This window comes from Lepisosteus oculatus, chromosome 25 (assembly GCF_040954835.1).
Source record: "Lepisosteus oculatus isolate fLepOcu1 chromosome 25, fLepOcu1.hap2, whole genome shotgun sequence".
NCBI lineage: Eukaryota > Metazoa > Chordata > Actinopteri > Semionotiformes > Lepisosteidae > Lepisosteus > Lepisosteus oculatus.
Window position 1 is genome coordinate 622,418 of NC_090720.1, and position 14,990 is coordinate 637,407.

At 52.6% G+C, this 14,990-nt stretch overlaps 1 protein-coding gene across 4 annotated transcripts; it reads left to right on the top strand.

Annotated features, from left to right (window-relative positions):
• Positions 1–2,724: 2,724 nt before the first annotated feature.
• Positions 2,725–14,774, top strand: LOC107075521 (tumor necrosis factor receptor superfamily member 4). Of its 4 annotated transcripts, none has more exons than XM_015336889.2 (8): positions 2,725–3,338; positions 4,580–4,860; positions 7,671–7,781; positions 8,100–8,234; positions 9,835–9,904; positions 10,671–10,885; positions 10,976–11,135; positions 11,558–14,774. In XM_015336889.2, the coding sequence occupies exons 2-8, from the start codon at positions 4,764–4,766 to the stop codon at positions 11,721–11,723; spliced, it is 954 nt and encodes a 317-aa protein (XP_015192375.1). In that variant the 5' UTR covers positions 2,725–3,338; positions 4,580–4,763; the 3' UTR covers positions 11,724–14,774. The 4 variants fall into 4 exon arrangements, with proteins under 4 accessions (XP_015192375.1, XP_069039923.1, XP_015192376.1 ...); XM_069183822.1 differs by having other exon boundaries at positions 4,700–4,860; XM_015336890.2 differs by having other exon boundaries at positions 2,733–3,338; positions 10,976–11,095.
• Positions 14,775–14,990: the final 216 nt, after the last annotated feature.

Sequence of the window (14,990 nt, forward strand, 5' to 3'; positions counted from 1 at the left end):
CACACTCACAACCGTCTCCAAAAATAAAAAGTTGATCTAGGTTGTCGATTCGGAAAAAATGTGGAGGCACATGTGGGATTCCCCGGAAGGTAAAATCAGAACATATGCAGCCATCAACAGAAATCGAGCGCCTTGAGTAGTTTAGGAGAATTGCAAGTGGCCGGGATTTTGCCTGAATGTGCATTGGGCTCTCCTCGTGCTCCTCTCGGGATCTGCTCGTGCTCTCCTCCTGCTCCTCTCGTGCTCCTCTCGTGCTCGTCTCGTGCTCTCTTGAACTTGAACTTGAACTTTATTGCCATATGTAACCGGTACTGGTACAATGGAATTCTTACTTACAGAAAGTCTCTCGATTGTAAAACAAGTGTAAAGACAAAACAAAGTGCAAACAGTGCATCAAGACAATGTGCAAACAATAGACAATGTGCAAGTAAACATGCAGGCAGTTTGAATGTAAACAATACAGACATGTAAACAATGACTGGAGACGTACAATAAATAAATTACAATGAGGTACAATGCTCTTCTCGTGCTTCTCTCGTGCTCGCCTGGGGCTCTTGTGAGTACAGAGGGAGATGTACCTGCTCTCCAGGCTTCTGCACACTGAGGTGTTAGAAAGCTCGTCCCAAGTTACACTCTCTCCCAGGGGGCTTCTCGACCTCTCGAGAGGAAGACCACTCGTTGGCCGGCTCGGCCTGCTCCGCGTTCTGCGGTTTGCGTCAACGCGCGTCAGAGGTTCTCACACCCAGTTCTCTCCGGCTCGGGCCGGGAGAGGAAAGTCGAGCGTGACGTTTTCCGTCCTGCTGTTTGTCAGTTGGTGTCAGCGGGGCCGGCGCCGGCCTGCTCGGGTCGGCGCTGTGATCGATAACCGGCTTGGCGTCCTCGGCCACAGCCGTGGTTTCCATGCCTGGAAAAAGAGCGGGCTGTCGCTGTCGCTATCACACCTACCCAGCTGCCAAGAAGCTACCAGTGATCAGGTGAGGGTTTGTTACGGTAAGAGCCCGTAAACAAGGGGCCCTGTGGTTTCTCAGTGTTGCTTTGTTAGCATCTCTTCTCTTCCTGTTAGTGCGTTTGTTAGAGGTTTCACCCCCTGCGGCGCTGCTGTTGTTAGATTACCATAAACCCTGCTGACTCAGAGAGGCCGGCGAGCGCAGGGCCCAGCCTCCCGCAGGTCTGCACGTACGCTGTCTGCCCCGCCACGCGCGGCACCAGGACAGGATCTCTGGACGGGAAACATTGGCGTGCCATGAGGCTGAAGCCAAGCTGAATTTCTGCAGTACTCTTATGGCAGCAAAGCACGGTTTGCTGAGTTTCGGGGCGCAGCGGCACACTGGCTCTCCCCGCGACCCCCCCCATCGTGGCAAAAGCACACACGTCCCCAGGCAGCAGAGACGGGGAGAATGCAGAGACTTTTTTTCCCATTTTCTTTTGAGGGCAACTCTGCACTCCAGAGTGGTAACTGAACAGCAGTCAGATGTGCTGCAGTTGAAGAGTCAACTGTGTTTTGTGCGTTTCAGCAGTAGCAAGGATGCTGGTTCTGCGGCTCCTTGCCTGTTCACTTCCTCAGCACAGGGTAGCTCGAACCCGGGAGCAGGTACAGGACGGCCCACTGTGCCCAGCTGCAGCTGCCCCAGATTCACACGGGCACGGAGGCTGTAGTCCCAGATAAACCAGAGCGGCCATCATGCAGGACCTGCAGTAGGTACAGGGGCGCAGCATGACCATGGGTACTCGTATCACGGAGGAGCCAGATATTGAGTTTTGAATCTCTTTGCAAGGAAATCTCATCCTGGAACTTCCCGGAAATGGAGACCAGGAGCCCCAGCTGTGTCCTGGCAGGCCCAGTGAATGTAGCAGGACTTCGGCTGGACCAGGCCTGTGCTGAGAACGAGTGTAGGAGTTCTGTGTCGGTTGTTTCAGTGCCTTATGACTGTGCTTCGGACGAGACAACTTTCCTTTAGTCAACTTTTCTGTCTCGATGCAGACACCGTCACGTGAAGGTCTCAGCTCTTTGAGAAAGAGGTGATTCATGAAGTCTGTTTTTTCAGACCAGGAGTGCACTGTAGGACTGTCCCTCAGTGACTCATGCCTCTTCGCAGGCCTCAGCTCCCCTTCACACAGTTTAGATACAAAACACTGCACTGCAGACTAACCACAGCAATCAACCGTGGCTAACCATAACTGGCCAGTTCTGAGAAAGTGATTCTGCATGCGTGGGCACTGCCTCTACTGATGGGTGTTCACTTCGGGTTCAGGAAGACCGAAATCGTGCTCTGTTCTCATTCTAAAGCCTTTTTAAACAATAATACTTGCAGTCCAGTCACCCTGCTTTGTATCACCCCAACCTTGCCCAGGTCTGCTGGTCAACACATGTCCTGCCTCCAGTGGGATTCCCTGTATCTCTACACGCTGGGTCATCCTGAATCACTAGCACAGATGCCCGAGCAGTAGGACATCAATGCCACGAGCCAAAGGTTACTGGCTTTTGACAGGAAGTGCAATCACCTGTGATGTCAGAGGTGCAGGTCTCGGGGAAGGCGTGGGAACAGGAAGGGATCGGCGCCTTGAGTTCGTCGGTCCTCTGCGGGTGAAGTGAACTATTCGCCCAGCTGGGCTCCCTCCTGCTGCTATGCTTCAGAGGACAGAGACACACCACACTGACTGCGGCTCCTTCCTAAAGCAGAGAGAACTGAGCCCAGTGACGTCAGCAATCGTCAGAGAGACTCACACAAGCCCTGCCCTATAAAAATTGGAGACTTTTTATAAAGGCTGCTGTTTCCCAGGCGAAGAAGGAAAGGCTGTGTTACGTAATTTCCTGAAGCTGGAGCAAGGCGGTGACTCGCCTGGTCTCCAGAGCGCTGTGTCATGAGGGGCTTGACTCTCCGGCTGAACCAGCTGAGTCAAGCAGAGAGGAGTCTTCTTTGCAGGCAGCAGCTCGTGGAGACGGACCAGCAGGGAGAGAAGAGACCCTGCAGGCAGGCAGCAGCTCCCGGAGATGGACCAGCAGGGAGAGAAGAGACCCTACAGGCAGGCAGTAGCTCCTGGAGATGGACCAGCAGGGAGAGAAGAGACTCTGCAGGCAGGCAGCAGCTCCTGGAGACGGACCAGCAGGGAGAGAGACTCAGCGAGAGTTCTGGATTTTGGAAAGAGTTTTTGGACACTCAGCTGCTCCTCCTTTGTCCCCGCAAGGTCCCAGGTGACCCACCAGACTGACAGGGAGATGAACATACGGTACGAGTGTGTGGGCTGCTAATGTGGAGTTTTGTTACGGGGGAACAAAGCCACTTTCCTTCAGCCACTCAAGAAGAGTTAAAGAGTTAAAGTTCTGCTCCCAGACGTCTGTAAGTATACAGTATATATAGTGTAAACTGTTATTTAAAGGCAACGCCAGAGGAAAAACAACATTAGCCTGTTGCAAACAAGTCCTATCTGTTCCGTTTGGTCATTAGTAACAGACTGATCTCAGAATCTCATCCAGCCATTTGCTGGAGGAAGCCAAAGTCTCCGTTTTCACAGCTTGGCAGGGCTGCTTCCAGCTGCTGTAATCTGAGGGCAGTTGACCAGTGTATTGCAAGGAGGAGGTTCCCCAGTGAACAGAAACGGCCGGCTGGCGGGGCGCAGGGCAGAGGAGAGAGGGGTCTGGGGCATCAGGGTGCACGCAGGAGCAGTGCTCATGCCACTCACCCCAGCTTGGCCTTTGCACTTGAGTTGGTGTTCTCAGCCCGCGGTTTCAAGCCTGGCGCAAGATGAAAGACACGCAGCTGTCTCAGCGTCAAAACCCAGGTCCTCTGTCCCTGCCATGTGGGCGCAGCTGTGCTGGGGTGTCCTTGCAGGCACCTCCATGACCTTTCGCCTCACCGCAAGGCTCCGCGCCACGCTGCCCCCGAAGGTGCGGCAGTGGAACAGCAGCGGTTCTGGAAAGTAGCGGCCGGGGGTTTCAGGCTCACCGTCATCAGGTCTATCTGCCTTCTATTTTTGGCTTTTGCATGACATTTGCTTTCAAGCTCTTTTAAAACATGTTCAGTGTTTGTCTGGGACAGGCTGCTTTTGTAGGAGGGGGTATTGACGTGATCTGTGATCTGGTCGTGCAGTGGCAGTGAGGTAGCTCTCTTCGGTCTGCTGACTGAGAGGGCTGAGCAGAGGGCCTGTTGGCGCAGGGTTCTGGGGCACGGGTCCCCCCTTCTCGGTGCTGTCTCCTCCCAGCCTGCTGCACCCCCAGCACTGCTCTGGGGGTGCTGCTGGGAGGGGCACTGCTTTCTAAACTCAGAGGTGTTTGGTCTGCTCAGCCAGTGGAACAGGGGCTGACTGGACAGCAGTGGACGGGCAGTGGGGTCAGCGGTACGTGCTCCACAGCCCCAGAGCAGGAGAGTAGACAACACAGCTCCTACACCCGCAATCACAAGCACAAGGACCTCCCATCAGGCACTTCTCTGGGTTTCTTAGGCTGCATGTCTTAATTATGTTCTCGATCATGTTTGCTTCTTTAATACATCTGTGAATTTATAGTCCCTCATTGTAATCTTTCTCTGTGTGAGAAAAACAACTGATGAAAGCTGGTGGCTTATTTCTCTTGATCTCACAGGCCCTTTCAGTATCGACCTCTTACTGCGTTTTCTGTCGCTGCTGTGATCTGATGTCATCCTTCCATTACGTAAGAGCTGCTTAAAAAAAGATCTGTGGTTTGCGTGATGTCACCTGGCAGACAAAACGGGCGGCTGTCCCGCTGGCAGAGCAGAGGAAGTGCAGTGTGACAACGTGCGAACAGCATGGCTCCCCTGCGCTCTGGGATACTGCAGCTCGCCGGGCTCTTCCTCCTGCTGGGGCACCTGCAGCGGACCGCGGGCACGCCGCTGTGCCAGCCAGGTAGGCTCTTCTCTGATTCGTCCGGACGGGCCTTTGGTCATCGTCTGGGCTGTCCGGTCCCTGTCCGACACAGAGCAGCACTGGCCCGGTGAGCACACAGTACCTGAGTGCTCTGAGTGCTGGCTGAATTAAACTGCTCATGGGCCCTTTGACTGAAGGCACCGGCATCTGGCCAAACGAGTAGGAGCAGCGCAGACCATAATGACACCAGTTAGTGTAGAAGCTGACACTGGGATAATTCCCAGGTGGGCCCCCCGGAGAGGCGGAGAGGGTGGTCTGGTCAGCAGACCCCGCTGGCAGCGTAGACTCAGGGCCAGGCTCTGTGTGGAGGGGGCTGAGTGAGGCAGAGCCTGAGGTGTTCGCCCTCATGCCAGTGGGCATCGCCAGGCTCTGTCCCACAGCCCGAGCTCCGAGCTCGAACCCGCGACTCTGATTGCCTCAAGTCTCAACACGGGGATGCTCCTCGCTGCTGCTCGGACCCGGGGCTCAGCTCGGCGCCTCTCTGACTGATCTCGGTGTAGCAGGGGTCTCCTCTCATGAGGGCTGGAACTCCGGAGGGGAGTTTCACACCCTTCTCACGCCTTACATCACAGGATGCTCTGAGCACGGACCAGCCTGCCTCTGTAAACTGCTGCCTTCACTGCGCTTTACTGCACTGTTGCCACACTCACACTGGGCTTTACTGCACCATACTGTGCACACAGAGCTTTACGACATTTTGCTATGTTTTTACTCTGATTTCACTGGGCGTTACTGAATATTGCTGTGTGTTGACCCGGACCTCAGTGGGATGTACTGTAGTGGCTGTAGTCCTTCCTCTGTGTTATACAGAGGTACAATATAATTCCTGCACTCCATCCCTGCACAGGATCTGGTTACAGTTGCCTTGCAGCTGCCATTAAATGATCTTGATATTAATTATTTTCACATCAACTTTAATTTTCAAGCTGGTAATGTAACTTGCTGAGTCCACTAAAAGTAACAGTGGAAAACACACCAACAGGTAGTTCCCAGCACTGCTGTCCCCAGTGGCGCTCTGTGTCCACACTGGACACCGTCCCCAGTGGCGCTCTGTGTCCACACTGGAGACTGTCCCCAGTGGCGCTCTGTGTCCACACTGGACACTGTCCCCAGTGGCGCTCTGTGTCCACACTGGACACTGTCCCCAGTGGCGCTCTGTGTCCACACTGGAGACTGTCCCCAGCGCTGCTCATTGCCTACACTGGACTCTGTCTCAGTACTGTACTTGCTCTTCCAGTTTGCATTAGTGCAGTCAGCATCGATGTCCTTTATTAAGTTTATTAACTTAACTTTATTAAGTTTATTATTGTAACTCATGCTTATATTTACACTCAATGTAATTTTTCACCATTTGGCTAAGAGCGTCCGTGGAGCACATTAATAAGCAGACGAGTATGGAGTTAAGGAAGCAGAGATGCCACAGGTTTGTTCTGGGAAGGGCTGGGATTGTCAATTTTTTATCTTAAAACACCGCCTGGCTGTGTCAGGTGAGCATTATTATTCAATTTACAGTCATACAGCATTTAATGAAGCCGGCTGCGCAGGCAGTGTGTGGAGAAGCAGTCGGTTTTGCCGGCGGGGGGGCCGAGCTCTTGACCTGCCCACATGCTGAGGCTGCTGTGGAATTTCTGCAGCATCTTCTGCTCTCCCTTCCTGTTGAAGCCTGCAAATCTTGCAAGACATGATGTAGGTGTGCAGAAGATTCTTTTTTACATTTCCTTTGCGCATCTGGAGAAATTACTTTAGAGAAGAAAAAAGAGGAGGCTGGGAGCACTGGTGCAGCCGATCGATGGTCACACACCTCTCCCTCCTCCAGCGCCCCTCAGACACGACACCCCCACACTGTTAATATTAGGGCACCTCACACCTCCTGTGGCCTGGAACCTGGGAGGCCTGTAAAGACCGAGGGGAACAGCATTACAGTGGTCCAACTGGGATCTCAGGGCTCAGCCTGTCCCGGGGAGTCTCTCTCCGTGTTGCTGGGAAGACCAGGCGGAGAGCGAGTCTTCTTGACTGGAGGTGTGCAAGGCTGTTTCAGTGTCTGCTCCAGAGTGTGCGTTCTGCTCCGTCTTCGCTGTACCGTGCGTCTAGCGCTCAGCTTTCGAAAGGTTTGTGACGAGCTGCATGGTGTTAATCACGTCTGATTCAATCTTTGTTACTATGAAATGTGGGTCAGATTCTTATCTCCTGCAGAATGTTCTTTCAAAGGAAATCTTTTATCTGTGCTGAACAAACAGATCCCAGTGTCAATCAAGATGTTTGTGAACATATCCCTGCCTGCTACACAAGCAGGTTCCAGATCCAGTTTTCTTTTAAAGTTTATTATTACACAGCTGCTCATTGCTTTGGGGATGCGTTAGCTGTTATTTAAGTTAAGTATCTTGGATTTTCAGTCTGTCCTGCCAATCTGAGACACTGTCCATTAGAAACATGTGCAAGGTGACAAACAGGCCCGGTGGGCAGCTAGAAACTAGATGATCCCAGGATCTCCCCCAGCTGTTTCTCCAGGGAAGCCAAGGTATCAGCTTGTTACAGACCCCTGCAACCCCTTGTGTAAAGTGCCTCCTTTTCTCATCTGTATGTACCTGCATGTAATTTCCTCTTGTGTCCTGTTAAGAGGTCTGCTGGGTTGACTGTCTCTGCCTGTGAGGAGTTTGAGCAATTGGCTGTATCATGTATCATGTTTTGTGGTCAGTGTCCTCCTCCGTCCCTATCCCAGCAGGTGCTCTGGTCCTCTGAGTGCGCCTGGCAGTGGGAAGTGATGTGTTGACTTTCTTGTGTCCTTCCAGGTGAGAAGAGATCTTATGAGCAAGATGGCTGTGTGCCCTGCCAAGATGACCGCTATCAGCCAAAGCCCAATCACAGCAAGACCTGTCTGAAGTGCTCAGTGTGCAATAAGAGTAAGAGCAAATCCTCTTCTTCTTCCTCGGTCCGGGACAGTGTGCCTGTCCATCCCAGAGGTCGCCTGTCTCTTCCGCTCGGACTCACTGGTCCAGAGACACACGGCTAACAGGCTCAGTTCAGGCTCGCCCCCGGGCTGCCATGGTTCTGTCCAAAGAGCTGGTCTGGATCAGAACCAGCGCCCTGGGTCTGCATGGGCCCGACCACATCAGTTCCCACAGTCCCGGCTGGTGCAGGCTTCGAACTCCAAATGCTCTCCACCTGTTCCAGGAAAAACGTCTGCTTGTCTGTCTAACACAGAGGTTCTTTTCCTGCAGATAAAGGCAGCGAAGAAGTTTCTCCCTGCACGCGCACGAGAAATGCCATCTGTAAGTGTCTGCCTGGGTTTGCTTCTCGAGACTCTAACAATGAGACCTGCACCTGTCAGAAAGGATATGAAATGGATGCCAAAGGTAAGGGCTCACTACATACCTGCAGAAACACTTCCAGTCACACCCTCGGACACACCTCCTACCGACACACCTGGAGACACACCTCCTACTGACACATCTGATGACACACCTCCTACTGACACACCTTCAGACACACCTCCTACTGACACACCTGGAGACACAACCCATACTGACACACCTGGAGACACACCACCTACCGATACACCTGCAGACACACCTACTACTGACACACCTGCAGACACAGCTGCTCCAGCATCACTGCCTTCTGTCGGTGTCCCAGCTCTGCACACCCTGGGGAACTCAACAGCTGCCTCAGCATTGCAGGGAGGGGAGGTCTGTATGATGCATGTGAGTGCAAAATAATTTCCACCCCTGTGACAGAAGCCCAGGGCCCGGAGGACCTGGAGTTCACACGTACTCTTCTATTAGCAGCTAATCAAGACTCCCTAAAATCAGCTTTTCCACATTTTCGACTTTGCCTTTTTTTTGCACGAACTACAAAGGCAACACCAGCGGTATTTCCTCCACTGAAGCATCTCTACCAGATGAGCTGAACACCTTCTCCTCCCGTTTTGAGGCTCAGAACACTGGGCTGCTATCAAGGCTCCCAGTGAACCAGGAGACTTTGTGTTACAGCTCTCTAACCATCAGGTGCTTAGAGCCTTTAAGAGAGTGAGAACCCGAAAAGCAGCCAGCCCAGATGGTGTCTCCCCTCATGTCCTTAAAACCTGTGCAGGTCAGCTATCCAGCTTTCTCCTGCCTAGACAGACATTTTTAACCCCTCTCTGTCCATGTCAGTTGTACCAGAGTGCTTTAAGAAACCACAGTTGTGCCACTACCCAAGAAGACCAAGGTAACTTGCTTGAACGATTACCACCCAGTGGTCTGGAAGTGCCTGGAAAGACAAGTATTGTCCTATACAAATTGCTCTATCCCAGACTCCCTTGACCCACTTCAGTTTGCTTACCGCCCATATCTCTAGCACTTCACCCTGCTCTAGAAGACGGGTGGGGTACCTATGTTAGGATGCTGTTTATTGATTCCAGCTCGGCCTTCAGAGGGCACAGCAGTGCAAACTGTCAGCTGCTTCAGGTTCCTCGGCCTGCAGATCTCCACCGACCTGGACTGGACTCACATCACAGTAGCCAGTCTGAAAAAGACACAACAGCGCCTGCACTTTCTGCGGTGCTTAAAGAAATGCAGTTTGGGGAAGCAGCTCCTCATGAACTTTTACTGTGGCACCATAGAAAGTGTCCTCACTAGTTTCCTCACTGTGTGGTACAGCAGTACTACCATGCAGGGCAGAGATGCACTACAAGGGCTGTGGCAACGGCACAGAGGATCATAAGATGCGCTTTACCATCAATCCATCCGCTGCCGCGATACAGCCCAATCCATCATTCAGGATCCCAAGCACCCTGGCCGCAGACTGTTCTCCCCTCTGCGTGCCACACTGTTATGGTACTGCTCGGGACAGGAGAACGCGGATCAGGAGAAGCTGAGGCTGCAGAGTGCTTCACTACTCCAGTACCTCCAGAACATCCACTCCTCTGCAGCCATGTGCTTTAACAGAACTGTTTGTTTTTTTCTTGTGTTCCAGAAAAAAGTTGTGTTCCATGTAAAGACGGATTTTATTCTACTGATGGAGAGAAGTGCATTAAATGGACAGAGTATGTATCAAATTCCAGCTTTGCTTGCAAATGCCTTGAATTTCTGATCTAGAACTCCCGCCTCTGGAATCCCGCAGGCAGCTCTGCTGTCCTAGATGATGTCTAGGGCCAGCAGTCGGTCACTCTCCAGCTCGTCTGCAGGCTGGAGCTTGGACTGGCCTGCTGGGCCGTCTGCAGTGACACTGCTGTACCCCCTTGGGCTCAGCTAGCTGAAACCATTAGCTCGGCAGTGCCTCAGCCTCCCACAGTCTGAGCTGTGTGTCTCCACAGAAGATTATAAGAAAGGTTAAAAAATGGCAGGCGGCCATTTGGCCCAGTGGATCCCGTTTTGTCATTAGTAGCTCAGTGATCCCAGGATATGATCCTGCCATTCCTTGAAGGAAGCCAGGGTATCGGCTTTACCTACATGGCTGAGTAGCTTGTTCCACACTCCCACCACCCTCGGTTTTAACTGCACTTGCCTCAAGTTACTGCAGGTGCCCTCTAGTTAATATTTCAGTCTGCTGGGTTGCCTTTGAGGATTCTCCTCCTTCTCCCTCATAGTTTCCTCTGTTCAAGACTGAAAAGGACAGACATTTAGAACTGCAAAATCCCCACTTCTTTGTGTCTGCAAAGAGCTAGCCCTCCGTGACCGCAGGCCTGGCCCTCAGGGGACAGACCGCTGGGAGGCTGCCGCAGTTTGGACTGAAGGACAGGGCAGACAGACGTTCCCCGCGCCCGCGGACAGCTCTGTGAGAGTGACCCCCCTGTCCATGCCCTGCTCCAGGTGTGGAACGAAGCAGGTGAGGGTGGAAGGCTCGAGGGAGGCGGATGTGGTCTGCGGCGACGATCCCAGTGCGCCCAAGTCGTCCCCTGGCACCCCAGTCCCAGGCCTCTCTGGACAAAGCCACAGCACGGACATCTCCACCGTGGGCGCCAGCAGCGCGCCCGGCAGGAGCGCCACGACGCCAAGGGCAGGAGCCGCGAGCGACTTCAAACTGGGCAAGTCCTCTCCCTTCCTGCCCCCCGCCGCTGCGCCGGACCTGCGACCCCCCACTCTGACCTCCGCCGTCTCTCCCCCTCCCACCGCAGGCCTGATGCTGGCCTTCTTCATCAGCTCGCTGGTCCTTCTGGTCATCGTCATCACCACCTCCTGCAAACTCGTCATCTGGCCGTGCATCAAGAAGAAGAAGAAGCTCTTCATAAACCCAGGTGGGAGACCATTACAGCAGACGAGCTGTGTGAGCGCAAGGTAGCGTATGAGCTATAAGGGAATAGTATAGTGTAGCACTCGAGCTGTAAGAAAATAATGTAGCACCTGAGCACACAGATTTGTGTAGATGTCTATGCCCTTTGTTCATTTATATGAGAAAATCCTATAAGTTGTCACAGAAAAAGAATAGTAATTCAAAGGGAAGCAGATTATTGGAGTGAAATGAGTCTGGGAGTGCAGTCTCTGACTCCTGTAAAGAGCCCCACTGGGTGCAGGGAATTCACGCGCGGGGCTGGAGGTGTCTGTCAGAGCGCTGGAGCCAGCTGGGGTGAGTATGTTGGTATGAAGGGGCAGGCAGGAGTACCGCGCTCGCTGGGGGCGGGGCCTGGAGAGGAGAGGAAGCAGCAGTAGCTCCTGGCGCCCGCCCTGCCTCCTGACTCTTCCCTCCCGCGTCTCCCCAGACGGCAGCTGCCGCAGGCCGGTGGAGGAAAGTGGGGACAGCAGCCGGTCGTCCCTGGTCAAGTCGAACCAGGGCAAACCGTGACAGGCCATGTCCTGCCCCCTCTTCTCGTCCTCTCGCCCACCCCCACGCACCACCGCTGGGATCGGCCCGGCTCGCGCAGGTGAGTCTGACCAGCAGCGATCCCACAGGAATCCTCACTCCTAACTCGCTGCAGGAGGTGAAGCTGTCTGGCCTCCTCCTGCTTCCTGACACTTTCGATTCCAGAAGCCACTCCTGAAGTCCGGGGTGTCCACGTGTGGAATGGGACCTTCATGCACTTCTGCAAACCAACAAATGTGAACTGAAGTTAAAAGATATTTATAATCTCTTCATGTGGTTACTGAATTTTTTTTATTTTAAAGATGTCTTATTCTGTAGCAAAACAGAGACCTGTTTGGCAATAGTGTTTAAAGTATGTGTCTGTGCTTTTTGCAATGCAAAAAAAAGGATACATGAGAAAGATACGTATATGTGAGTTTTCATCATATGAAATGTCTCAGGTAGAGGTCTTGGACCTGTCCTCTGTCCTCTGTCAGGTCCCAGAGACAGTGTCTTCTGTGGTCTGTGCTCTGCAGGCCCATGTTAAGGTTCAGAATCAGCAGTAATTTGCTTGTGTGCCCGTTCACGTGCCCTTCCTGAACAGTGCCCTCTTGGTCTTGGACCGGCACTACAGAGAACCAACACAGGCCCATGCTAGCGCCAAAGAGAGTGCCCCGAGCGCTGGTGTGGGCGCTGGTGTAGGAGGAAGGACACACAGAGGCAGCTCTTGCTGGTAACACTGCAGGCTCAAGGGGCAGCCACAGGGGGCACTGTTTCACAGTCGGCTGGCTGTGGGGAAGTGACACGGACTGGCAGTGCTGGTGTTTGCACGATGGGGCTCTGTCCTGCCTGTCCTCTCAGAGCAGGGACTCGCTGTTTCTGGGCTACTTCGCACAGGTTGTTTTGGCCGAAGGGAATCGGGTGTTTCCTTTCCTGCAGGAGAAATGACAAATTTTCACTGAGCAGAACAATTACCGCCTTATTTCTGTCGTTTCAGAAGACAAACTAACACGAACGGTATGAATTTTCATTCTTCAGCACTTCTGCAATGCAGAACATTAGCTATTTCTGTAACTTAAGGAGTCAGATTAAACAACCTATAGGACTAAAGCAGAGGTACAGTAATACCACCAAAGTCTTTTGTGCATTCGCAGGAATCAATTTAGCGTCCTGTATCTGAAGCATGTTTATTGACTCACTATTTTAAAGTTTGGTCAGTGTTGTTGGGTAAACTGTGATCGTCGGTTTGTGATCCTTCTTCTGGGTGTGTTGTACACTCACTCCTTCCACTAGATCACTGGTGCACAACTCTAGGCCCTCGGGGGAAACACCATAACCTGCAGGTTTCTCCCCTCCTCTGCTCTGAGTGACCTAATTGAGCTGGGCGTTGCCTTAATTGGACTTCATTGGTTTGACGCTGTCAAAGAGGCAGAGACCTGGAACCCTGCAGGACTGTGGCTCCGGAGCCCTGGAGTTGTGCCAGGGAAGCTCTGGGAAGACGTGTCCTCTCGGCAGACAGGGCCAGTGCCGGAAGATTTACTCATACAGTGTATGACGTTCCGCCCGGCTCTGTTTTGTGTGCATGTTGGTGGGTTCTCGCCCAGTCTTCTGTGTGGGTCTGCTGTGGGTTTTTATGGATATGAAACGGTTTGGGAGGTGTCAGGGGACGTGGCCTCGGCAGTAGCCTGGGGCTTTCCCAGCCGTACAGGAATCCACTCTGCGCCAGGAGACACAGAAGTACCAGGAATCTGACCCAGTGACATCCAGAAATACTTCATCCAGGAGACGTAAGGCTGAACTGGCACACAAACTGGGAGCAGCCTATAGCACTGTATCTTGTGAGCAAGCTGCTACATAAACCTCTGTACCTGGGTTGTGTTCACCTGTTGTGTACAGGGGTTGTGTTCACCTGTTGTGTTCACCTGTTCTGTACAGGGGTTGTGTTCACCTGCTGTGTACCGGGGTTGTGTTCATCTGTTGTGTACCTGGGTTGTGTTCACCTGTTGTGTACCGGGGTTGTGTTCACCTGTTCTGTACAGGGGTTGTTTTCACCTGTTGTATACCGGGGTTGTGTTCTCCTGTTCTGTACCTGGGTTGTGTTCACCTGTTCTGTACAGGGGTTGTTTTCACCTGTTGTATACCGGGGTTGTGTTCTCCTGTTCTGTACCTGGGTTGTGTTCACCTGTTCTGTACAGGGGTAGTGTTAACCTGTTCTGTACACTAGTGTCAGTCTGAGATTTAAGTTATCGGTATTTCTGTGCAGCTTTTTGAATTGTATTTAGCGGGGTCGAGTTCTACTCCCCATCATGCACCATGTGTCTCACTTCAATTTAAATGGTGGAAATGAAAGGTTGGAATGAATTAATATCGTTCTAGTTGCACAGTGCTGGAACAGCTCCAGCCCAGAGGGGCTACAGCCCAGCTTGTTCTGTAGGCCACTGAAAATCATCAGGAACTTCAATTAACCAAGGAATTTGTTCAATGTTGTATTCAAGAGCTCTAGAATGAAAACCCTGGACTGAATCTGTGCCAGTTCTGGGAGAACTGTGGTATTCATTCCTGGTCCAGTCCTTAATGAGTAACGGTCTGGACAGAGTGGGACACAAGCCGTCTAAGTCAACAGCTGATTCAGATCATGTCCGGAAGGTCCGGGCTAACCCCAGGAGTGAACTTCACCGCTCTGCAGTGCGGCACAGATGCTTAGCCTGTAGCCTCTCTGGTCTGCTCTGCTGCAGAATTTTGCTCTAGCCGGCTCTAGAAGTATTTAATTGACCATCAGTGTGGTGGTGGTCCTGGCACTGGCTGGGCTTGTGCACTGTGGTGGAGGGGAGTTTGGTGACCTTGGGGTCACCCCTCTACCTGTCTCTGTGCTAGTGGCGCATCAGCCACTGGGCTGTTCTGATGTTCCCAGAATGTTTGGTTTTATGTGACTTGTCTTGTTCTTGGTGTCCTTACATGCTGCTGTACCTCTCTGTTCGAGTGGAGTTCTTTGGCCCTGGCAGCTGTGTCAGCCTGTGCCATGCTGTGTCTTCCACAGTGCGCAGATCCGAGGCAGTGCCCTGGCTCTCGAGCTCTGCTGCACTGTGCTCTTTCTGTGATGATGTACGCCTGTAGGAAATAAAGCCTGCTGCAATAAAGCCAAGGCTGAGACCTGGTGTTTCATGGGGGACAGAGGTTTTGTGTAGCTGCCACAGGGTAACTGGAGAAAAACAGCACCCAGCGAGCACAGGAATTTCCCCAGGGTTTCTAGTTACCTTTGTAGTTTTTCATTTTAAAGAATAATAGCCGACTCATCTCAGGAACGGAAACCAGCCCCACCACAAAGCTCATGGAGGCCGGGAGAGCGGCTGTCA

Bases quoted from the DNA above. Each gene is read 5' to 3' on its own strand.
- LOC107075521 (XM_015336889.2), top strand. From the start codon at position 4,764: ATGGCTCCCCTGCGCTCTGGGATACTGCAGCTCGCCGGGCTCTTCCTC. The intron at 4,861-7,670 runs GTAGGCTCTTCT...GTGTCCTTCCAG, and splicing joins CACGCCGCTGTGCCAGCCAG to GTGAGAAGAGATCTTATGAG. The intron at 9,905-10,670 runs GTATGTATCAAA...GCCCTGCTCCAG, and splicing joins AAGTGCATTAAATGGACAGA to GTGTGGAACGAAGCAGGTGA.